The 24,651-nt window shown below is 43.8% G+C and overlaps 1 protein-coding gene across 1 annotated transcript in view; it reads right to left on the reverse strand.

The window, feature by feature from the left end:
• Positions 1–23,510: 23,510 nt before the first annotated feature.
• Positions 23,511–24,651, reverse strand: part of EDF1 (endothelial differentiation related factor 1) — a 37,229-nt gene continuing 36,088 nt past the window's right edge. The window contains exon 5 of the mRNA XM_085611044.1: positions 23,511–24,050. Within this exon, the coding sequence (XP_085467170.1) occupies positions 23,989–24,050 (62 nt within the window). The 3' untranslated portion in view covers positions 23,511–23,988. The remainder of the gene's footprint in view (positions 24,051–24,651) is intronic.

A 24,651-nucleotide genomic window follows, 5' to 3' on the forward strand; every position in this document is an offset into this window, starting at 1 on the left:
GGTGTGGGAGGACTGGGTGCTGTAGATCAGGCCCTCATCTGGTGGGAGGGGCAACATGCACTCTGGATTTTAAACTACCCACTCCCAAACAAGGCACAGGCAGGGAGGGGGGGAGGGGGTAGCTTTTGTTTATGTAATTTGGTCACATGGTTTGAAACACTTGCTCTAGCCACATGTAACATTCCTAATCGTATTAGACATGTCTCTCTGCGGTCATTGGGAAATCATCGGCCTGATAGTAATTTCCGGCTTATGCCATTGAGTGCCTCTGCCTTTGTGTTAATGAAACTATGGCGAGTAGATTGGTAGAATCATTACTCTGTTTTGACTTGTAATGTCCACGGGTTGGGAGATAAGATAAAAAGAGGAGTTGTGTTACAGTACATTAAAAGACAAGCCCCCGATTTGGTTCTGCTACAGGAAACGCATTTAATAGGCAATAAACGTAAGGCCCTGACGCGTTGGGGTTATAAACTCTTAGTCCATGCGGGATTCACATCAGGGTCTAGGTGGACAGGTATCCTTGTCAAAAAAAAGCCTGTACTCACCCCGTTACAGACATGGGCAGACCCCCAAGGTAGATTTGCTGTGCTGGAGGCACACTGGGATGGTAGAGCGCTCAATGCAATCTCAGTATATCTTCTCCCAGCGTTGGGTAAGGAGGCACTTACAAAGCTTGGGAAAGTTATAGTTAACCTACCGAATGGAACCCTTCTCCTGGGCGGGGATTTAATATGACCTTCAATGAGCATTTAGATAGGCACCCGGTGCGCCCCCACGCACGCCCCAGCACACCTTTGTCTGAATTTGGCACAGCCATGGGACTCTCAGATGTATCGCAAATAGACTATTTCCTGATACATATGGCAGATATTGGCAATCTACGTAACCCACGTTGCCTACCACGAGGTATTTCTGATCATTCACCGGTGTGGGTGGAAGTTACCCATTATAATCAGACACACACCAATACAATAGTGATCAACCCCTGGTTGCTCAAAATCCCAGATATAAAAGAGAGCGTAATAACACATACCGAAAATTACTTTACTGATAATGTGGGTTCCGTGGAGTCAACACAAATCGTATGGGAGGCATTCAAGGCGGTCTTGAAGGGGCAGGCATTGGCGCTTAAGGTGGACTATCGGAAAAAACAGCAGCAGCAACTGGTACAATTGGAGAGTGAACCCCAACAGTTCGAACTAGACCATGCACAGTCCCCCTTGATAATACGGCCCATCGCCTTAACCTTAAGCAGATAGTATATATTACCCCGGCTGGCGAGCGGGAAAAGCCCCGAATGCTAGCCGCACGGCACAGGCTGTATGAGAAGGGTGATAGAGCTGGCAAAATGCTGGCGTGGTTGGAGAAGAAGGAGCCAGACGAGCGATGGGTGCCTGGACTGACACTAGCCAATCAACAGTACATCTCGGATCCGCAGGCGGTAACATATGCATTTGCGGATTATTTAGAAATGGTCTATACCTCCTCAGCTACCGCCACAGTGGATGATTCCCAACAATTGCTAGCAGACATCCTGTTGCCCACCTTGTCCACAGATGATAGGGAGGCCTTGGAAGAGGAATAAATAGTATCCAGTCAGGAAAGGTGATGGGACCCAAAGGGGTTCCCATTGAATACCTTAAAGCTACAACTTTGCACATTGCACCTCACCTATGAGCAATGTATAATGAGCTATCAAATAGGGGTTCTGCCGGAAGACCAATGACTGGCCGCCATCGTTGTCATCCGTAAACCAGGGAAGCCTGTGGACAGGTGTGGCTCTTACTTGCTGTCCTAGTTCTGTATCGTAGGAATAGCCATTAAAGTCCTAACATTTGAATGATTTAGCACTGTTCATTTGAACCTGGAGCACTTCAACACTGATAATATAGTCCATAGAATACAGCACAGAGTGCCAAGGTCCAGAGGATGAACCTGTCTATCAAAGACTGGATGTTTTCTGGAACTGACGAATAGCATTAACAGTAGTATTTCAAAAATGCATAGCAGCTTCTTACAGGCAAAGGAGGGTTGAAAATCTGAAGCATGAAAATGCAGCCTGATCGACTTACATTGTAATGAGTAAAGTATCTCTTAGATGGAGGTGATGTTCCAGTTCATGATGCACTGTACTGAGAGTCTGCCTCAACCAGTAAGTTATGTTTTGTTTTTTTACCTAAGAAATTATTAGAATCAAATGTTCGAAAGCCATATAGCCAGTTTATGAAGTCAATGAACAGTCCAGGCATTTATAAGTGTGATCAGAATAGCAAGCTTCAAAAAGAAATCAGCAGCTGTTCGGCAGAAGGAAATTAAGTTACGCCTTTGTAAATATTCGTTTTTTACTTTATATATACACACACACACACATTCAATTTTCATGGGCTAGACGATTGTACATAAAGGAGTTATTGTGTTCTGTGTACTGCTATTTGAAAAGATTCCTAAGAATGTTCTGACCCAATCTTGATTCTGCTTGGGTTTCAAGAACAGGGCAATAACATCTTGTATATGTGTGAACAGATTTTCTAGAGGATGCCTTGCAAGTGTCTGCAATCCGAACATTTCAGCCATGCTGTGGCGACAGTTTTATGTATCGACACTTGCGATCAACTAGGAAACAAGCCCCTTCCAGATAAATCTAAAGCACACTCCTCTAGAGATAAAGCCATCTATCAATTGACTGTTTTGAAGTTGAAGGATAATGCTACGTACCCAGTAAGCATCTGTTCTTGGCATGTAGAGCTGTAGATTCACATGCTTTGCATACACCTGCCATTTAGTGTTTGGTCCGGATGTTTGCAAGTTGTTTTTCTTCGAAGAAGTCTTTCCAGTCACGTGGTAGGTGACTCCTCTTTTCGGTGACAGTGCGCATAGGTATCGACTCCATTGTTAGATTGTTTTCCCGCAGAGGGTGAGAATGGAGTTAGTAAAGGTAGAATAGAGATGTTCATGCGTATGTATGTAAGTAAGAAGAACTGCAACAGGTATAGGTACCCCGGGAGGTGGGTGGGCGCATGTGAATCTACAGCTCTACATGCCAAGAACAGATGCTTACTGGGTAAGTAACATAAGTTTGAGGCACGTGACCTGTAGATCACATGCTTTGTATAGACTATACAGAAGTATTCTCCGAAAAGCAGTGGCTAACCTGTAGCTGTTGCAGTGGTCTGAAAAGGGGTTCTGATATACTGCCTACCTTACATTAGCTTGTTGTCTCGCTAACACTTCTGTACAATAGTGCTTGGTGAATGTGTGCAGTGTAGACCATGTTGCAGATTTACAGATGTCAGCTATGGGGCTGTTTCCTAAGAAAGACATAGTAGCCCCTAGTTTGCTAGTGGAATGCGCTCTAGGGGTATTGGTAAAGTCCTCTTTGCTTCTGCATAGCATGTTTGGATACATTTAACAATCCACCTTGCAATACCAGATTTAGAAATTGAATTGCCTTTGTGTGGTGGAGCAAATGCCACAAAGAGTTGTTTAGTTTGACGAAATGGTTTTGTTCTCTCTATGTAATACAGTAAGGCTCGTCTAACATTTAAGTGTGTAGAGCCTGCTCTGTCACTGAATCTGGTTGAGGAAAGAACACAGGCAACTCAACAGATTGATTGATGTGAAAGGCAGATACCACTTTGGGTAGGAACTTGGGGTTAGTGCGAAGAACCACTTTGTCTTTGTGGAGTTGGAAAAATTGTTCCTCTATGGTTTTGCCTGAAGCTCACCCACTCATCAGTGATGTAAGTGCAATGACGAATGCAACTTTCCAAGTGAGAAATTGTAGTTCACATTTATGCAATGGCTCGAAGGGTGGACCCATTAGTCTGATAAGGACAACGTTAAAATTCCACACTGGAGCAGGTGGAAGTCTTGGTGGAATAATTCTGAAGTCCTTCTATAAAAGCCTTGATAACAGGTACTGTGAAAAGGGACAGATGCTGTCTATTTTGAAGGTATGAAGCTATCGCAGCGAGATGTAAGCGTATGGATGTGTAAGCCAATGCTGACTGCTGCAAGTGTAGTAAGTAACAAATGATATTTTGAATGGAAGCATCTAACAGGTTGGTATGGTTCTTATCACAATATATAACAAATCGCTTCCATTTAGCTGCGTAGCCCTTCTGTCCTCCTAAATGATGTTCATACAGTCTGGTGGAAGGTTGAGATAACCAAACTCTAGGACTTCAGATGCCAGATCACTAGGTTGAGTTCTTTGGGATCTGGATGTCTTGTCTCCATGGCTGTGTAAGGAGACTGGGTGTGAAGTGTAGTTCTTGATGAGGAACTACTGAGAGCTTCAACAGGGTAGTGAACCAAGGTGGACAGGCCCATGTGGGAGCTACTAGGATCAGTGTGAGGGATGTTTGTCTAAGCTTCCGAACCACTAGTGGAATGAGTGGGAGAGGTGGAAAAGCATAGGCAAATATCCCTGACCAGTTCACTCAGTGCATTGCCTTTGGACAATGGATGTGGATACCTGGGGATGAAGTTTTGGCATTTTATGTTTTGATGTGTGGCAAACAGTTCTATCTGTGGAAAACCCCACATTTGAAAGAATGGGAGAACTTGAGGGTGATGTTCCCACTCGTGAATCTGTTGTGTCTGCCTGCTGAGGTGGTCTGCGATTTGATGGTTTACTTCTGGGAGGTGTTCTGCCAGGAGAAAAATATTGTGATGTATGGCCCACCTCCAAATGGCTTGTGCAAGGCGTGACAGCTGGAGAGTGTGTGTGTGCTTGCCCCCCGTCTCTGTATGTAATACATGGCTGTCATGTTGTAGGTGTGGACTAGGATTGCTTTGCCTGCAAGGCGAGTTTGGAAGGCTTTGAGCGTTAAAAATACTGCTAGCAACTCTAGATGATTTATATGAAGTTGCTTTTGCTTCTGACTCCACAAACCTTGAACTGTGTGAGTTTGGAGATGAGCTCCCCAACCAGTGAGCAATGCGTCTGCTATTAAGACCGTCTGTGGAACTGCGTTGATGATGGACCGCCCATTGGATACATTTTGTGGGTTTCACCACTACAGAGAACGATGAGTGAGGCCGTCTACCAATACTAGATCTGACAATTGACCCAGAGGCCGATTTCACTGACGTGCTAAGCATTCTTGAAGGGGACGCATTTAAAGTCTTGTATGGGGAACTATAATGATAAAAGACGCCATAATTCCCAGCAGCTGCATGTATACTCGAGCTGAAAGTGACCAGTCAGGCTGAAACAGTGAAATTACAGGCTGAATTTTGCAGATCCTGGCTGCATTGGAACAAGCTAGAGCTTTTGAGTATTGAGAGTGGCTCCCAAATATGTTTGTGTGTTGGAGATGGGACTTCAGCACATTCAGTGTGAACCCCAGATCGTGCAGTAATTGCAGTGTCATATGAGTGCGCTGGAGACACTTTGGGTAAGAGCTGGCTTTCATGAGCCAGTAGTCCAAGTATGGGAAGACCTGAATATGCTGTCTTCGCAGGTGAGCAGCGACTACTGCCAGGTATTTGGTAAATACTCTAGAAGCAGTGGTGACTCCAAATGGAAGCACTTTGAACTGGCAGTGTTGTCCTGCTACCACAAACATGAAATATTTGCGATGAACAAGATGTATTAGAATATGGAAGTATGCGTCCTTTAAGTCTAAAGTGGACATAGTCGTCGTGCTGTAGGAGTGGGAGCACTTGTTGAAACGTGACCACATGAAAGTGATCTAATTGAATAGATGGATTTAGCTCTCTCAGGTCTAATATAGGCCTGAGAGACCCATCCTTTTTGGGTATAAGAAAGTATAGGGAGTACACGCCCTATCCTTGATATTGTAATGGCAAGAGTGAACCTCTTGTCTGAGGGGGTGTAAATGCTCTGGTGACATTTTGTGTGAACATGGAGGGATTGTTGGTAAGCTCCAGGCAATAACCAGATTGGATAATTACTAGAACCCATCTGTCTGAAGTTATTGTATGCCAGACGGGGAGGAACGGAGAGAGACATCCCCCGACCGGTGTGAAATGATCGGGGGAAAGGGGAGGCAAGTCACTGCTTGTTGAGGGGGCGGTGCGGGGTGTGGAATCTTTACCTCTTCCCTTGACATTATTGCCTCTAAATCCGCCCCCGAAAGTAACCTCTTGAAGAGGATGACTGATTGTTACCTTTATAGGATGCGGAGGTGTTGTCTCTAGATAAGTTTTTAGAGCCCCCTCTGTAGAAGGAGCAACGAAAAGAACCCCGATTGGATGGTGACTGTAAGGCTCCCATAGATTTTGCAACATCTGTGTTCTTCATCGTCTCTAACGAAGTGTCTACAACAGGACCAAAGAGAATCTTTTTATCAAAAGGTAATGTTTAAGATAGAAGCCTGTACTTCGGGTTTAAACCCTGAAATTCTAAGCCAGGTGTGCCACAGTGTCAGCCGCATCTAATAGATGTGTTTGAAATTAGCTTTCCTTCTTGAACTAGGTCGTGTGCCTTAGACCCATGTTCATCAGGTAGAAATTGGAGCAATTGCTCCAATTCGTTGTAGTGCGCTCTGTCGTATCTAGCTAAGAGAGCCTGGGGATTGGCTGCCTGTGCAGCTATTCTTTGTCCGGAGGTATCTATTAGTTTAGATTCCATGTCAGGAGGAGGGGCGTCCCCCGATGTTTGTGAGTTTGCCCGTTTATGGGCATTAAAAACCACTAAACAATCCAATCGTAATTGACCTTTGATGTAAATTGGGTCTGATGGTACAGTTTTATACTTATCTACCCTTGGTGTAAGAGTTTGTGAGGGAACCAGATCTTTAAAGATGTCGTCTGCATGTTTTAGCATACCCTTAAGCATAGGCAGTGTGTGAGTGGATCTTTGAGAAGAGCTTAGAGTCTCAAAGAGAAAATCCTCCTTAAGTGACTCTTTATGAAGCTGAACTCCATGATACTCAGCAGCTCTATTTATTAGGTCTATATACCCTATATTATCATCAGGTGGAGAGGGTTTTGTAGGGTATAAGTCTGGACCGTTATCTGTGTTTGGATCTGTTTTATATTCGTTCCATGGATCAGGACTATTATCTACCCCGTCATCCTGATTGTCAGTCGATTGTGGTAGTGGTAAATTTGTGGGTGTTATCAATAATTGTGGGTTAGGTGGGGAAGGAGGTGGTAGAGAAGGAGGAGAGGGATTAGTACCAACACGTTTTCTCTTAAGAGGAATGTGGTAAGCGTCCTCCGTTTCTGGTTGGCAATTCAATGGCAATTTTGTTTGAATATGTCCAGTTTGGGGATTGATAAATCAATTCCTTTTGTTTTGGGTCTGTGTTTGAAGGCGGGACGTTGAAGTGAGGCTCCATCGATGGAGTAGGAGCCATTTTATCTTTTGGTGCCAATATTGTCGGAGCCGATGTTTTTGGCGCGGAAGTGTTCGGATACGAGGATGGTTTCAGTACCGAAGGAGTTGAGTCTGAAACGTGTTTTGGTTTCAATGCCAATTGTTTTGGCTTGGTGCCCGAATGTGGCCAACTCGATCCTGAACCGGAAGGCTTTAATATTTGTTTTGGTGCCGTGTCCAAAGGCGGGGCATCTGAAACGTGTTCATGGTGCCGACCTTGGCCCGAAGGCAGGAGGGCCCGGGGCCTTTTTCTTGGGCAGCGGAGCAGGGGAGGATCGGTACTCACGGTATGCTGACCCTGCGGAATCTCTTCGTCCATGTCGTAGTCTGCTTCTGACAAGGAAATGAGCTTTTCTTCTTTCTCGGCTCCTTGTGCGTTGTCGACATCTTGTTCGGAATCTTCTCCAAAGAGATCAGTAATGGAGCTGCTGTGTTGTTGCATTTCATGACGTCAAGCCTGGCAGTCAAGGAGCGTCTTTTTGGACTGGAACGATTTGCATGTGTCGCAGTCTAGTTCGTCATGCTCCGGGGAGAGGCACAAGTTGCACACTTTGTGTGAGTCAGTGTGCGAGTACTTCGCGTGGCACCGGGGAGAGAATTTAAATGGAGTCCGTTCCATCGACTGCGAGATGGTCCGATGCGGCTCGGCCCGACTACCTTCCATGAAGTTTCCAATCGAAAGAGATTTTTGTGAATGAATAAGATACGCGGAGAATGGGAAACGCGATCGAATAACAATACCGTCGAGGGTAACTGAATTGCGCACAGAGGGGAACCCGAGAAACAGTTGCGAGCCAGAGCCCAGCAGTACACATCCGAACCCGATGGCGGAAAAAACCTATTTAACAATGAAGTCAATGCCCATGCGCCCCATCTCCGAAAGGAGGAGTCACCCAACCGCTCTGGGAGCCGCACCATCACCCACCGACGACGCTCGCAACGTGGGGTTCATCCTGTACTCATCGCTCTCAATGACCCAACAATTCAACGCCATCCCCTCCTCCTGCTTCAACACCCTCTGCATGCTTCGCAAGATCTACAGATGGATCCCCACCGGAACCAGTAGGACGGTCACCCAGGCCCTCGTCAGTAGCAGACTGGACTACGGCAATGCTCTCTACGCAGGAACCACGGCCAAACTCCAGAAAAGACTTCAATGCATACAAAACGCCTCATCCTCGACATTCCCTGCCACACCCACATCTCTGCCCACCTGAAAGACCTGCACTGGCTCCTAGTCAACAAGAGTATCAACTTCAAGCTCCTCACCCACACTCACAAAGCACTCCACAACGCCGGACCAGCAAACCTCAACAAGCATCTCACCTTCTACACCCGAGTCGCCAGCTCCGCTCCGCCAACCTCACCCTCGCCACCGTCCCACACATCCACAGGACCACCACCGGCAGCAGATCCTTTTCCTACCTCGCCGTCAAGACATGGAACACCCTCCCCACCCATCTGCGCCAAGACCTGCGGACCTTCAGGAGACGTCTCAAGACCTGGCTGTTCGAGCAGTAGCTGCACCCCCTCCCCCTCAGCACCTTTAGACCCTCACGGGCTGTAGTGCGCTCTACAAATGCCTGACTGACCTACCTCGTGACTGGAAATACTTCTTTGAAGAAAAACAACTTGCAAACATCCAGACCCAACACTAGATGGCAGGAGTATGCAAAGCATGTGATCTACAGCTCACATGCCTTGAACATACCTTTTCTCGTTAACTGTTAATGAAAAGTTGGCTAGACTATGTATTTTTTGTTTTATGAAGATAGAACATCAGCCTCTTTCAATGTCTAATGGATGGATAGATTGCTATCCAGGAGTTGAAGGGTTTGAAAAAAATGACAAGGACTGTATTTCGTTCACTCTGAGGTGTGGTGACAGCAACTACGAAGACTGATTTCCGAGAAAGATGTTGCAAAGTAGATTTATGTATGGGCTTAAAAGGTGGCCATTAGCCTTGACAGTACTAGATATTTTTCCCAGGGGAAAGAATTGCCTTTTATTTGGTGGAAATACTTTCTTTAGACTTTCAAGAAAGCCTTTGATTACAGAGATCTTAAAGAAAGAAACCAGATTAGTATTTTTTCTGTAAACTGCAAGTACTTTTATGGAAGGAAAATGCTACATGGATTAGGCCAAATGAAGCAACTAAGGCAGTAGAACCTCCGCTTGGCAGGCTATTAGATAGGGCCAGTGGTTTAAAAAACTCTTCAATTTCATGGAACAGTAGAGACATTTAACACCTCTTAAAATTTCCGTATGCCTGGCAGTAATGTTATATGCTAGCCATCGGATCTCAGGAGCCATGCTGCTAAACTCAACGATGTTAAGTTCGGATGAATAACTTGGCCCTGAAGTCTGGACAATAGATGGGGGGGGGGGGGGGGGGGGGGGGGGGGGTGAGTGGAAGCCTCCCCTGTGGTTTGCAAATGTGAAGATCCTCAGAACTCCGCTGTCTTGGCTATCAAGGAGCTATTACAATCATCTTTCCCAGAGATCTTCTCAATTTCTGGATTACCAATGGGATCAGTGGCAGAGGAGAGACTGGCATACAGGAAGTCTTGTGGCACCTAATCGAAAGTGCATTGCTATCCAATCGTTGCTCTGGTCGCCTGGATGTCGAGTTTCAGCATTAGCTGTTGTGTGCTGTCGTGAACACTTCTAAGGAGATGTTGTAAAGAACCCGGTCTTTTCATTGAGCCGGTTAGAAAATCTGCTAGTGAGTTCACTGTCACTAGGATGTATAATGCTGTCAACGACAAGCACTTGGCTAGAGCCCAGTGCCAGATAGTTTGCACTTTCACCAAGTGTCCTCAATCTGGTGCCTCCCACTTGTCGATTTAGAACATATTGGTCATGTTGTCCCTGTGAATCCTGATCATCGTATGGGTCTGTAGTGATGCTTAGGTGGTATGCATTCTCCCTTTCATCCACTGAGCATGGATGGACAGATCACCTAGGTGGGCACCTCATCTGGAGAAAGAAGCATCCATCACAAATGTTTGTTTTGGATTCTCTTAATGAAACATAACTCCCTGTAGCAAATTACTGCTGATGCATTACCAATTTATGGACAACAGAAAGCATCTGTTGACTTTCCAGACACTGCTGGAGCGGTCTCACCTGTAACATTGCATTCTGTACAAAACAGATACAAGGAGTCATAGAATGTAGGAGGGATGCCATCTCTCTTGCAGTTGGGTTAAGCCCCCCCCCCACAAGTGCTGCACTTTTCCATATAGATAACACTCTCCCCTACCCCTCGCGCCTAAAGAATACACTCCTCCTTCTACAATGGCTATCTTTGCTCCTTGGTAGTGAAGCCTTTGACCTGGAACAAGGTTTGATTTCTGGTAGTCTATCTAAAGGTCTGACCTGTTCAACAGCCTGAGAGTTTGTTCAAAATCTTATGTCGTCTTTTGCTGGCTGTTTGTCTTCAGGAGCTAGTTGTCTACATATAACATGTATATTCCTTGCCTTCTCATTACTGCCATACATTTTGAGAAAGAGGGAAGTGCTGACTCCAGGCCAAAGTAGGAGAATGATGCATTGGTAATCTAGGTAACCTACAAGTCTCAAGAACTTCCTGTGATGTGGATTTATCAGGATGTGGAAGTATGCGTCTTGGAGGTCTATGGGATACATCCAGTACTCTCACTTTAGATGGGAGATTTGATATAATGCCAAAATGGTTCTTTTTTTAATACTTTTTTTTCCAATAGAAATTACAAGTCTAAAATTGATCAAAAGTATGCTTTTAGGCCTTTCTTTTACAATAGGCACTATCTTGAATATAGACACTGACATTTTTGATTGTTTTGGACAATATTCTATTGATTTTGAAAGCAAAGCAGGTGTTTTTCTTAGCATTTATAGTTTTTACTTTGATGGCTATTTTGGAGACAGAGATGGTGGAATGACCTTGAAATGAAGAAAGTATCCATGGGATACAATACTCAGGACTCACTTGCCCTTTGTGACGGTAAATTAGTCTTTCAGAGGAAGGCACAGCACTCCCCACCGGAATGGGAAACTGGTTGTGGCGAGGAGGGGTACAAATTTGTCACTGCCTACCTGATGAATGTTTTCCCTTCCGGGGGTAGAGGACTTTAGCATGGCAGTCTTTGATCTTGTCCGCTTTCTTGGGTATTGGTATTTTTTGCACTGCTTATGTTTGGTAGAGCCACTGAGGAAAGTGAACCCTCTGTTGGCAATGTCCTTCCCTGGTCTTGCTCTGCTGTATGAAGATCCTTTTCTTCTCTATCAGGCCAACTGCATGCAGAGTTCCTACCTCGTTCTCCTTTTTCAGCATCTCATCAACTGTGTGCTGACCAAATAAGGATGCGCTTGAAATGGAAGATACACTACGTTTATCTGTGCCTCTGGGTTCAATGAAGTTAAAAGAAGACAGGATGGTCTAATAGCCACACCATGGCAATAGGCAGTGGAGGCTGTCAGTAGATTGCAATGGATACTTGGAACTGTTGTTTCAGGAAGTCATCAATAAATGACTTCAGACTGTCCATGGTTTCCTTCTGATATATTCCCAGAGGAGCAGATAAGTTGCATCTGTACAACACTTTTACCCAGCTAAGCCCAATTTCTTACTCCTTCTGGGGCCATGGTTGTCTGTATAGCTGACGCATGTGTTCCAACTGAAGTGACAATGATGGAAGTTGGTTATCGATCCATTTTTAGAAAGTCTGGATCTTTATGCAGAGCTCCATACTTTAAGTAACCTGGGCATAGGAGCATTAACCGTTGCCCCAAAAGAATTCTTGCACTATTTCTAAGAGGCCCAGGACCATGGGAAGCAAGATGTCAAAGCTACCTGTGTTTGAAGTGTCTCAAGAATGACGGAGATAGCTGGTTTTGAAGTCACCACAGTCATTTAGCTTAAACACCCCCTCCTCAACAAAACCTCATGGGAAGTGCTTATATCATCCGCAGCAGAGACACTTGAAGGAGAAGCTGCAGGTGAGATTGGAGTGTAGGAATAGTGTGAATCATTCATATCAGAAATAGATCTCGACCTTAATGGTGAATGGCCAGCATTACTTCTTTCAGGAGTGTATCCAGGTTCTCTATAAAATGAACGTTTCAGTGGAAAGAGACATGGCAAAGAATTACAGATCATCTTGGAGATCTCTCTGAGGGGACAGCTGTAGAGGATGAAGAGGCTCGTGAACAGGATCCTCAAAGGAATGATAGGCCTAATTGGCCCTACTTCCTTGGCAGCGACAAAGTAGACAAACGTACCACTGGAGTCTTGGCAGGTTAATCATGAATAGACCTGGAAGTTATGGGGGGAAAAAAAACACTTGGGAAAGGGATAGAAACCTTTATATTTGGTAATGGAGGAATAGAAAACTCTGCACATGAATGCATTGAACCAGCTGGCAGCTCAGGAGACTGTGTTGGACATTGTTGGAGATGGACATCGAACGGAGAGTTTTTCTTGCAATGGCAATTGCAGCTCTTCCGACAAAAGATGGTTCTTCTCCACTGGTGGACGGAAATAGATCATCAAAGGTGTTTGGCGGTGTGGTTTCGACACTGATCACCTTGCCTTTTACACCGGGTTTTCAATGTCAATGAAACCGCATACTCTGGAGACTGACTGCCCTTGTCTCTAGGGCTGTGGTGGGAAAATGTAGAACTCCACCTTTGATGAAGAGCACGTCGGGCTGACTTGATATCTTTAGTCTTGACAGCTACTTCAAATTAAGTTGAGTGGCAACTTGAACAATTTACTTTTTCACTTTGCATTTTGTCTGAGGCTCTCCCACTTGAGGTGGCCTTATTAGAGCATCCCTTCTTAGGAAGGTAAGCCGGAGAGGCTGCCTCCTCCAGACTTTCGCTTTTTTCTTTCCTCCTTTCCCTTCCTATCTTTGAACAATCCCTAGAAGCCTGATGTTCTTGTATGTTTTTTGTCAAATACTGCAGTCCTTAGGAGTATGGGAAGACGGAATGAATGCAACACATACGCTGTGTGGGGTCTATAACTGTTTTCTTTCTTAGGAGGGGTACTTTTCAAGAACAGATGACATTTCATAAGCAACAATATTTTAACTGGAAAGAAACATTACACTTAACGGAGAGCTGTCTAAAATGTCAACTGAATATAGTCAAAATTACTGAGAAAAACCCTAGGTGTGAAACCTCATGTGCTTGCAGTTCCTTCTCACCAGAAAACTGACTAGGGCAAAATGCTAGTATAGTACCATCAAGGGTTGGAGACTCGCATGGAACTTTTAAAGGGAGAGGACCCTTTTTACTCTTTACAATGGAAGGTTTATCAGGCTGCCTTTTTTTCCTTTCACACTTCTCATTTTCAACCCCCATTTGCATTGAAGATGCTGCAATGCAGACTTGCAATGCTACCAAGGTAAAACTATTTGCCAATTCTAGAACAAAATCCAATCTGATAAATGGTTACAGGGTGCTACTCATCCTATAGACAAAAGGATATTAGCACCACGTGCTCCAGACTGAAACAACCACCTCAATCATTGAAGCGCTTATGACTCAATGAAGATCATAAGATAGTTACTTACCAGGCAAGCATCTGTTTGTAGCATGTAGTGCTGTAGATTCACATGCTGTGTATACTCCTGCCATCTAGTGTTGGGCTTGGACACTTGCAACTTGTTTTTCATCGAAGAGGTGTTTCGAGTCACGATGTATAGACTCCTCCCTAAGATGGAACTGCACATGGGCATGGACTCTATTGATAGATTGTTTTCTGCAGTGTGTGCGGGTAGTACAGAGGGGTTATTGAAGATTGTGTAATGCACATGTGAATTGGATGAAAGGTTAATGGAAACATCTCCGGTTACATCCATATGCTTCCAGGGAGATGGGTGGGCTCTCACGAAATCTACAGCACTAAACGTTTCAGCCAAATGTTTACAGGCCAAATAACATATTCCCTTCCAAGCATGTGTTGCTGTAGATACATATGCACACCATAGACTGTAAAGCAGAACCCAGAAGTGGTGGCTAGTGTCTGAAATAAGGCCCTAATGACCATTCGGCCTACCATTGCTTGCTATCGCAGATATCCACACAATGTTTAGCAAATGAGTGAGGAGTTTCTATTTTAATATTTAAAATATATCTATGATGTATATATTTTACTGTTTTTATGTACTTATATTTATCAACTGCGAATTAAGTTGATGATTGATTGAGTTGACCACGTAGCTGCTTTACAACAGTCGGCTAATGGAATGTTTCCCAAAAAGAATCAGCCTTCTTTTGGATAGTGCACTCTAGATGTTACAGTAAGAGATCTTTTTGCCTTGTTATAGCAAGTTTGGATGCATTTAACTATCCATCAGGCAATTCCTGCCGTTGATATCGGCAGTCATTTATGAGGCCTTGTAAAGGCTAACAATAGTTGATAGAGTTTTATCGATGTAGAACATGACAGCACGTTTTACATTCAGATTATGTAACACTCTATATGCCACAGACTGGTTGTGGGGGAAAAACTGGGAGGTCTATAGTCTGGTTAAGGTGGTATAGAGAGACTACCTTAGGGAAGATTGAGATTTTGCAGTTTGGAATCTTGGGATAGGACCTAGCCACTGGCGAAGTCAATCCTGTTGGGCAGCCTCTCATGCTGGCTGATGGACATATCCAATAAGGCAGAATACCAGGGCTGTCTTGCCCAGGAGGCAGGCCACTAACATGAGTTTGTGAGGTTTGCCATACCTTCTGTATCACTTTTGGACAGAGGTGGAAAAACATGTTTGTGAGGTTTGCCATACCTTCTGTATCACTTTTGGACAGAGAGGTGGAAAAGCATAGGCAAATATCCCTGGCCATTAGATCCATAGCACATTGGCCATGGGTGTGGGTATTTTTAGGCGAAGTTTGGGCATTTTGCATTCTCTGGGGGTGGCAAAGAGATCCACATTGGGAGTCCCAAAGCAGTCGAAGTACCATGATAAGATTCACCCCATGCGAATACCCACTCGTGGACTCTTGAAGGCTGATGTTCACCCCCAGTAAGTATTGTCAACAGGTGAACACTATGGTGAATGGCTCAATGCCAACTCGACTGAGCTAGGAGACAGAGAGAGCAAGTGAGTGGTCCCCTGCTCCTTGAGGTAATACCTGGCAGTCATGTTGTCGGTCCTGATGGGAACGACTTTCTTGCGAACAAGTGGCAGGAAAAATTTGAGAGCATGTGGAATCGCCAGAAGCTCAAAGTAGTTGATGTGGCATGTTTGCTGGGCTGGAGTCCATAAGCCTTGAACTGTACCGTCATGGAGGTGAGCTCCCTACCTTGTTTGGGAAGTGTCTGTGGAACAGGGTCCAGAAAAGGCCTGCCCGCAACAATTTGTTGCTGTGCCGCCACTTCAGAGCAACAGGTGCTAGCCGTTACCACCACTAGATTCTACACATGACCCTCCACTTTTGACCATTGTGCTGCTAGGCACTGTTGCAGGAAATGTAGGTGTAGCCGGCGGGTCTCAGTGAGCAATCCATTTTGGGTATGAGGAATTAGAATGAGTAAACTCCCTTGCCCCACTGACTGTGGAGTACTGGCTCAAAAGTGCCCTTTTGAAGGAGCACTTGGACCTCTTCTTGTAGCAGGGCGTTCGTGATCGCTGCTTAGTGTGTGTCTGTGTCGAGGAGTGTTTGGCGGTGTTGCAAGGAGTTCGGAGCACTACCCGAGCAGAACTATGCTAAGCACCCAGTTGTCTGATGGGATTTCCCCTGCCCCTGACATATGTTCGGTTATTGAAGGGGGAACGCAAGGGAAGTCACTGGACGATAGCGAGTGCTCCTTTCCTAGAGCCTCTTTTGTCTCTGCCCCAGTTGTTGCTTCTTTATGCTCCTCTAGAGTATCCGGTGGGGTCTGCTCATGGTTACTCTATTGCAGCCTCTGGTAAGATGAAGAGGTTATTGGGGAGTGCACTTTTCTGCCTGCCCTATATTGATTTATACAAAAAAAGTGATGGATGGAATGCTTGAATTAATCTCAGCCACTGGTAATTACTCTGGGCTGCTTCCCAGTACACAGAGATGCGGAATTGAATAAAATATCTACTTGGGGCAGGTTGCTTCATAAATCTACTTGTCCTGTAACAAAATCCACTTGTCCCTTTTGTGCCATGTAATACAGCGACAAATTATGGCAGCAATCTCATTATATACAAGAGCTCTGAAATATCCACTCTGATTATGCCAGGGCTTCTTCCATAAGTAGGGTTTGAATACTAGCAATTCCCTTCTGTTGCCATGTTTACGCAGATCTACATACTGGGGCTGAAGGTAGTAGTAAGCAACAGTGCCAGGGATGGAATACCCTTTTGAGTCTGTGCAAACCTACCAACTTGCATGTTTTAAGGGTTTTCACTAACTCTACTCTAATCTTTTCCCATACTGAGAAAGATTGAATATTTACTCCAGACAATGGCAGACAAGAGTTTGGAAAAAAAGTGGTTGGAGGGAAAGTGAACTTGCAAACACTCAGATTTTCGCATGAGCAAATCCACACCTGGATATTCGCTCATGCAGAAATGCAGTTCACAAATATTTTCTAGGAGTACTATTTCTTAGCCTACTAGTGTAAAGTCTTGTAAATTCACAAAAGTAGTATATCTGCACTTAATGCAAGGACATGGGTGCACTTTTGAGATGTTTAGTAATTGGGCCCCTAATTAGGTCTGTCTGTCTCTCTCTATCGGCTAGCTTCACTGTGACAGCATTCTATTCTTTCACAAGGAGCTTATCAACACAGTTTTGTTCAGTGCTAGGAACTACTGTGGCAATGTGTGGTTTTGAAGACCAAAAGAAGTTTTGCTTTTGCCAAGGTTTGTTATAATGGTGAGGGCTCGGCAGCTTCCACAACAATAAGGTTTTACAAAAACCATGCTAAAACAAGTCAGATTGACAAAACCAAAAGGCTGACCAACAATTTCAGACCTGCTGGCTTTATCAATGCATGTTTATGTTTACCATAATTTTATTAATGGTCACACTGATTTTCCATTATACATATTTTTGGGAAATACTAGCATGCACCAACACATTTTACTAAATGATGTTGCCAAGAAATGGTGCCCAAAATTTATAGAAGTTTAGCAAAACGTTTTTGCATTTTTGTTGTGAACATTTTATTTTGAAAGCAAAGAATCATCAATCTTGCTTTAAAGCTTTTGCAAATATTTGCATCTAATCAGAGAGCATTCAGGGAGCAGTATACATAGCCTCATATTGCTAAACGTTGAAAAGGTGCGTACACGTGTTATACTGGAACAACTGTTAGTAGTGCAGTCTGAGCTTACAACATTTACTTTGAGCGCTCATCCTGATAAAGGCTTTGCATTAATGAACCGCAACTACAAGTTTGAACAGCATTAACCCATGGACACAAATATTACCTTAACTGCAGGCAATGAATGCCCTTCCCGGATCCATAATGTGGTACTGCAAACTGGCAGCCAAAGGGTTGTGCTGTAGGTGGTTGGGCCTACTTCTCCCAAGGACAAAATACACATGAAAACGTGTTGCCCTTGACCCCAGACAATATGTCCCGGGCGTCAGGCTATAGGAATTCCACATCCCTGAGTACATCAATATTTTGCACACCATCACACCTTAGTTTGGACCCAGCTACATGCAAATCAGTCTTTACCCTGCTCCAATGGGAACAGTCAGGCTCGAATTTTCTAAATGCGGTCTAACTTGAATCGGAACACAAGCAAGCCAGGGCGGTTTTGCACAAGTTATGGGCTCATCAGCCATATACATCTTGGTTCCAGTAACAGTGTGCAAGGGACCCACGTTTGGGCATACCTGTCTCACTTAGGGATAAGAACTGAAGTTTATAAAAAAAAAAAGTGACGGAGGTTTGTTTGAAATAATCTCAGCCAATGGTAATTAAACGATGCCGTATTCCTGTCCATAGTTATTTTGCACATCATGCCATATCAGTGTTTTTTTGATGCCCTATATTGAAGTCTGCGAAAGGAACCCTTTGGATGTGGCTGTTGGAAGGGCACTCATAACCTTAACTGTATTTGTATTCTTCACCTTCTCCCACATTTGTTCAGTAAACGTTGTTGAGCTTCCGCCTCAAAACCAGAAAATCAAAGACAGGCATGTCATCCCATTAGGAAAATGGCGTTATTACCTTCTGCCGTGGTGTTTGCAGCGTCCAAGGTAGAACGGATAGCAGTGCAGGACATTGTTTTCCCTTCAGCTACAAGTTCCTCTCCCTTTGTCTGTATTCTTCCAAGAGATTTGTTTGAGGAGATCTTGTACCTCATCTCAGTGCACCCTTTCATATCAGGAGAGCAAACCGAAGGAAATGGTGATCCTTAAGTTGCTTTGTTAGCTATTCTTCCCTGACAACTATCTTTTTGCTCTCCTGATCTTGGGGAGGGGGGTGCTTTCACGTGGTATGGACAATTACTGAATCCAGAGGTAACTGTCCCAGATTGTAAGGTGGATCGTTTGGGGAGGCTTTATAGCTATTTTTTTTTTAACCAACAGATGGGGGGCAACCCTAACCTTAAGGGTCTCTTCAAAGATCTCAGCTTATGTTTTTAGTATTTCCTTTAACATGCGAAGAAACTGGACTGTGTGGTGTGTTCTAGACAACGGCTCAATAAGGAAAGAACAGTCTTCAAGAATGTGCATGCTCGCCTTGTAGCAGGTGGCCTCTTGGTAGGAGGCTGTGTCATTTTAGGGGTGAGGAGGATAGCTTGGCAGGGTACATATCAGTGTCCTCTGTTGAACCAGGCTCATAAGGCACATCAGAGCAGTCTGGAGTGTAGCTTGGGCCCCCTTGGCTTTAAGATTGAGGTGACTCCTCTGGAAAGTGCAAATAGAGGTGGTTTTAGATTAGGAGGTGAAGGCGGATGAAGCAGGGGGGCTGGTGCCCTGTCCACATACTTTTTTTGCTTTGGGAGTGGTGAAAGTTCAAAACAATCTCTTCAAATGTTAGCCTTCTTTTCTGAGGTAGTGTCTCTTGGCTTTGCCAGAGCCTTGGTTCTGGTTTTCCCTGTTTGGAGATGAATAAACAAGGATTTCTGCCTAGCATCGAGCTCATCCTGTAGGCACTGAAGAATTGGTAGTTTGGAGTTACCCGGTGCAGTAGACTAGGACATTTCCAGTGCCGGCTGGTCTCACAGATTCAAGAGTTTTTTTGTGCATCTAACTTTGTTTGGTGTCGAGATGAATTTAGTGCTAAAATTGGTTTTGGCACAACAAGTTTTGATGTTGAAGCCAGCACTGAAATGTCTTTTGGCCTTTAAGGCCTGTGAGGGAGTTCGCACTGGAAAGCCAGCTCGGTTCAGTGCCCAAAGGTCAGATGGCCTTCGGCACCAAGTTTTTGCTTGGTGCTAGCCATAGCCCGCAGGCAGAGATGGACCGGCTGAGTGTCTGATTGCCAGGACTAGAGGTCTGGCCTGTACAAAGGTGTTGGTAAACCTCAGCTCGGGGTCTCTAAGCTCAGTTAAGGTGGCACTCCGAAGAAACAGTACTCAAAGTCAGTGTATTGATAGTCGTGTACGTGACTAGGGGCTCTTGCCACTGTTCTTTCTCAGACTCTGAGAATTCTGCATCAACATTCGGAGCCAGAGCTCGCCCATTTGTCTCAGACGGCCCAGGTTGTTATTCCTCTTCTGCCTGGACGCCCTGCTCCTGGGAGATTTCGGGGGTGTATGGATCTTGGTGATGCATTCTCCAAAGAGCCTACATGCTCTCACGCTTGTGAACGGTCTTTTTGGACCAGAAGGTAAAGCAGGCTGAATAGGTGGTTATTGCGTTCGGGGAACAGACAGATTGCAGACCTGGTGGTAATTGGACAAAGGGTATTTGGGGTGGCACTGTGGACAATATTAGAAAGGCATTTATTTCTTCACTTCTGGTGCATTTTTAAATTAGAGGATTGAGGGAAGGAGCCAAAAACCACGAAGAGGGCACGAGTCCCTAAATGGTGGGCATTGAAGGCTTTATAAGTCTGATCTGGTGATTTGCAGTGAACTAGGTCGTTTGTTGTCAGTGTTTTCTGATGCTACTTGGGTCGAAAAGAAGTTAAAAAAAAGGCCCTAAAAACTGCACTGTACGTGCAAACATGGACCCCCATCAACTCAGATCCAGACCACCAATGGCGTTTATGCCCATTGCGTACTAAAGGAGGAGTCACTATACCTCATGACTCAATACTTTTTCAAAGAAAAACAAGTTGCAAACATCCAACACTAGACGGCAGGAGGATGCTAAGCATGTATATCTACAACACACACTCTATGAAGATAGATTTAGGCAACATTATAATTGCAAACATATCAGGATAACCTTCAGACCTAACACCCCCAAAAGTCTTCAAAATCGCCTTCACACAACCTATGCAGGGGAGGTAGCAACAAACTTACTCAACTTCTTGGAACTAGGTTTTTTCCCACCAAAATTTACATTAGACCACTCAAAAAAGAAAAACCTTGATCCATCTGACTCAAACTGCACACCAAAAGCCCAGTTCCTAGGATGAGTATTAAGAACAACTGCTTAGCTTTCAAGTTCACAGTGGAAAAGGACTTGCTGTTAGACCAACAATCTAGATTCAAAGAAGGCAGAGGCACAGAATCAACAATCATATCAATTTGGAATTACCTAAAAGTCAAACTGGAAAAGAACAGAATGGCCACCCTATTACTTCTGTAACTACCAGAAGCATTTAGCACTGCACACCATCAACATACGCAACAACAAAGACACCATCATCTCGGAATGTGTTAGAACGCTAAACTGTGAATTTCTTCTTACCCGAGAGATAAAGTGTGGCATACCCACCACCTTTTACGCAAGCTGCTTACACCAGACATTTTGGCATCCAGGAGGATTCCATATTAGATAATTCAACCTCACAAGCCACAACTATGCACATGATATGCAAATCATTCAAAAGATGATTGACACAGAAGACCTCTACAAATTAAAACTAGAACGTCTTTGTGCAATAAATACATAGTTGATGATTAACGGCCTAAAGCACATCACACCGAAGAGAAATCTCGTGGACTATAGAGAAAACCCGCAGACAATAGCAAAAATATCAACCTACTGCAATATAGCCCAAGGAAATTGAGGACCCTCCCATGACATCATAAAGACAGAAACCTATGGGTTAACAGATTCAGAACTATCCTTGATATCCCCTAAAGGCCGCAAAAAGCATTCTACACAATGAAAACACTGCAACTCATCTTCCCATACATTAAATACCAACAAAAATTACAAGCTATTCTTAATCTTGCAAAATCCAAGTTTGACTGTGACAACAGTCGATATAACTTGGTGCATCCAGTTTCATCATATGCCCTATAGAATTAATAAAAAACGCTGCTGCGGGTACAGCTCTCTTGGTACAAGACGTCAAACTCTGGAATTTCTTACCAGCCACGTTTCAAAGAACTCTGAAGAATTTACACTGCTAAAGAGGGGAGAAAGCATGGCTACTTTCAAGTTAACTACATCCCACAACCGTGGGATAGAACCTGGACCAATAATCATTCCTCAACGCAGAATCAAAAACTACATAGAAGAAATAGCCCAACCAGCACACAACTTTCTATATCCAGGCAAGTCGTGAACAGCTGAATTATGTCGATCCTGGGTATTTAATAGAAATGTCAATGCATTTAGAACCCTGCTGGTCCACACTAATACTATAATGCTTAGGGGTCGGACTGACAATTGCAGTTCAAACAAGGTGCATAATAATTCCCTTATATTGCTTGACCCTCTTCCTCTCACATAAGACAGAACACATATGGATCATGTCCATTACCCAGTGCTGTACCAGTCCAAATCAATAAACAAACCATCACCTACTGAACAGTCACAGAAGAACTGAAGAAATCTGCCACATACCAATGACCAATGGAGAACTACAATTTAGTCCACCACTGCAGGTCCCACTTGGCTGTATACTATGACCACTTCTTGACTTCTCACAACAACAATTATATGTATATAATTCTAATAACAAAGACCATCCAGCAGGACTCCCTACAATCTGTCCCTCCAACTTATGCCTGTTCAGGATCATAAACGTTAAATTAAAAAAGTAAAAGAATGTAATACTTAGAGCAGTAACCAGCTAAGTGGACTATGATCATAAGAAATATCATAAAAGGGACGTGCAGAGCTGGTCAAAGCCTGCTTACTGAAAACTATGTACCTACATCTGGCACTACATCCATCACACCGCTCCTCAACATGATTACCGCACTTAAGAGTGGTCACAGACAAAATGGAATCAATTCCCACATAAGATCAAAACCAAGACAAAATCCTTCCTACCACAGTGTAGCATGCTACCCATGTAGGCAAGCGCTTTAGCACCTCCCAAAGGAGTAGTAAGAACTATATAAATATTACAATACAACACGTTGGAAACGAAACATTTCCTTGGAGGCGGAATTATACACCAATATGCCCCGAGCTGATCAAGAATGTGACTGACAAAGTCTCAAAGCAATGGCTAGAGGGAGCGGACACTAAAAGGTTAATGACAGACAGTGTCTGATCCATGGCCTACAACTCTCTGCGCAATAGAAACAACTTGCCTTGCAGACAGCTACAATTATAACAGCAGGACTGCCATGGTCTGCATTAAATGCTTTTGCGCTTTAAACTCTGGCACTAATCTACCAGGGTATTCCTATTAAATAGATAAGTTTGTACAAGAAAGTACAATGCTTAAAACTAATTTTCAGTTGGCCTTCCTAGTATTAACATATAGGCATAGAAAAGGGAGAGGAGTGCACTGAAACCAATAAACGTAGTATTAGTGTAAAAACAATTGTTCAGAAGGTTAACTTGAACACCTTTGTCCTTTTACCAACCAACAGCTGATTGCAACTGCAGGATGGATTAGCGCAGGACAGAATAGAGTACGGTAGCGGGTGAATGGAGGCGGTGGGAGTCTGGGTCTTAAATTCAGAGCAGTGGTGGGGTAATGGGGATTATGCAATCTCAAATATTTAAGTTCCATCTTGCTGCAAGAAAAATTAGGAGGTTTAAGTGGCCGATTAAGAAGCCTTTATCTTCAAACAATCTCACTCCATAACCAGCTTATATGAAAATTCTCATAAATAATGAAATCATCAGAATGTGAAAGTGAAGATCGACAACTTTATTCTAGAATGAATACATAACAGGGAAGAGCTGTGGCAGTTTAGGCGAATATCAGTGAAAGACATTTCAAGAAACTGAATATGCATCAGTGTCCCAACTTTGATTGTAAACCACATTCTCAGAATAATTAAATTAAAAAAGTTGCCCACACCCTCAAAACTGCCACGGTACTTGCATGTTGCATCTGTGAAAATTAAACCACACTTTAATTTAGCATAGCCCCTCTAGAAAAACAAAGTAAGAATGGGAGAAGAACAATCTCTGTACATTTGCTTTCATAATTTTTTTTTTTTTTACAATAGGTATAAAGACTTGCGGGGATTTTATTCCACCACCTTCAACCAAAGCGGGCAATGCCTCACATACTCTGCAAGTGGTGTGAAAAGGGAGGAGGGTGAGCCTGGGAGTTTAACAACCAGACTTCGAGATCAGCTGGATTAACTGACTTCGAGGCTTTGTTTTCATTTTTTTGGATGTGGCGGATCGAGGGGTTTTCCAATATCCTTCCCACGAAGTTTAATGCCTAGATAATGACAAGAAAGGGCGAGAGTGGCAGTTAATAAAATTCCACACAATTCTGCAATCCTGTCATCATAGAATAAGAGCAGAGTAAACTGAAAATATCTACAGCAATACGAACAAAATGAGTAGTAGGATTTTGCTACTCAGTTTTTACCAACCAGAATATTTACATGCTTTTCCCAGGCAAAAACCTCCTAGGCTCTCTACAGACTGCCAGAACTCTATACACAAAATGTAGTGTTTTCTTTACAGGATCGCAGCTGATCGCCTGACGGTGCAATATTGCAAACTGCATACTTGCATACATTGTAGGAAACCCAACTGTACATTAAGGTACATTCAGACTGAAATTGTACAACAAGAAAATAGCCCGTTTAATATTTCAACGTGGCAGAGTGGGAATAGAGACAAAAGGCTAAAAAAAAGGCCATTTATTTTGGCACTTCGTGGTGATTGATTCACACCAAGTATCTTATCCTCCAGCAAAGACTCATGATAGAGGACAGACTCCAATACCAATTTTGAAATTGCTTATCTTCACTGCAGCAGCCCACTCAAACACAGGATCTTACTATTGAAAAACGTATAACATTGACAGGAGT

This window comes from Triturus cristatus, chromosome 1_2 (assembly GCF_964204655.1).
Source record: "Triturus cristatus chromosome 1_2, aTriCri1.1, whole genome shotgun sequence".
Taxonomy (NCBI): domain Eukaryota; kingdom Metazoa; phylum Chordata; class Amphibia; order Caudata; family Salamandridae; genus Triturus; species Triturus cristatus.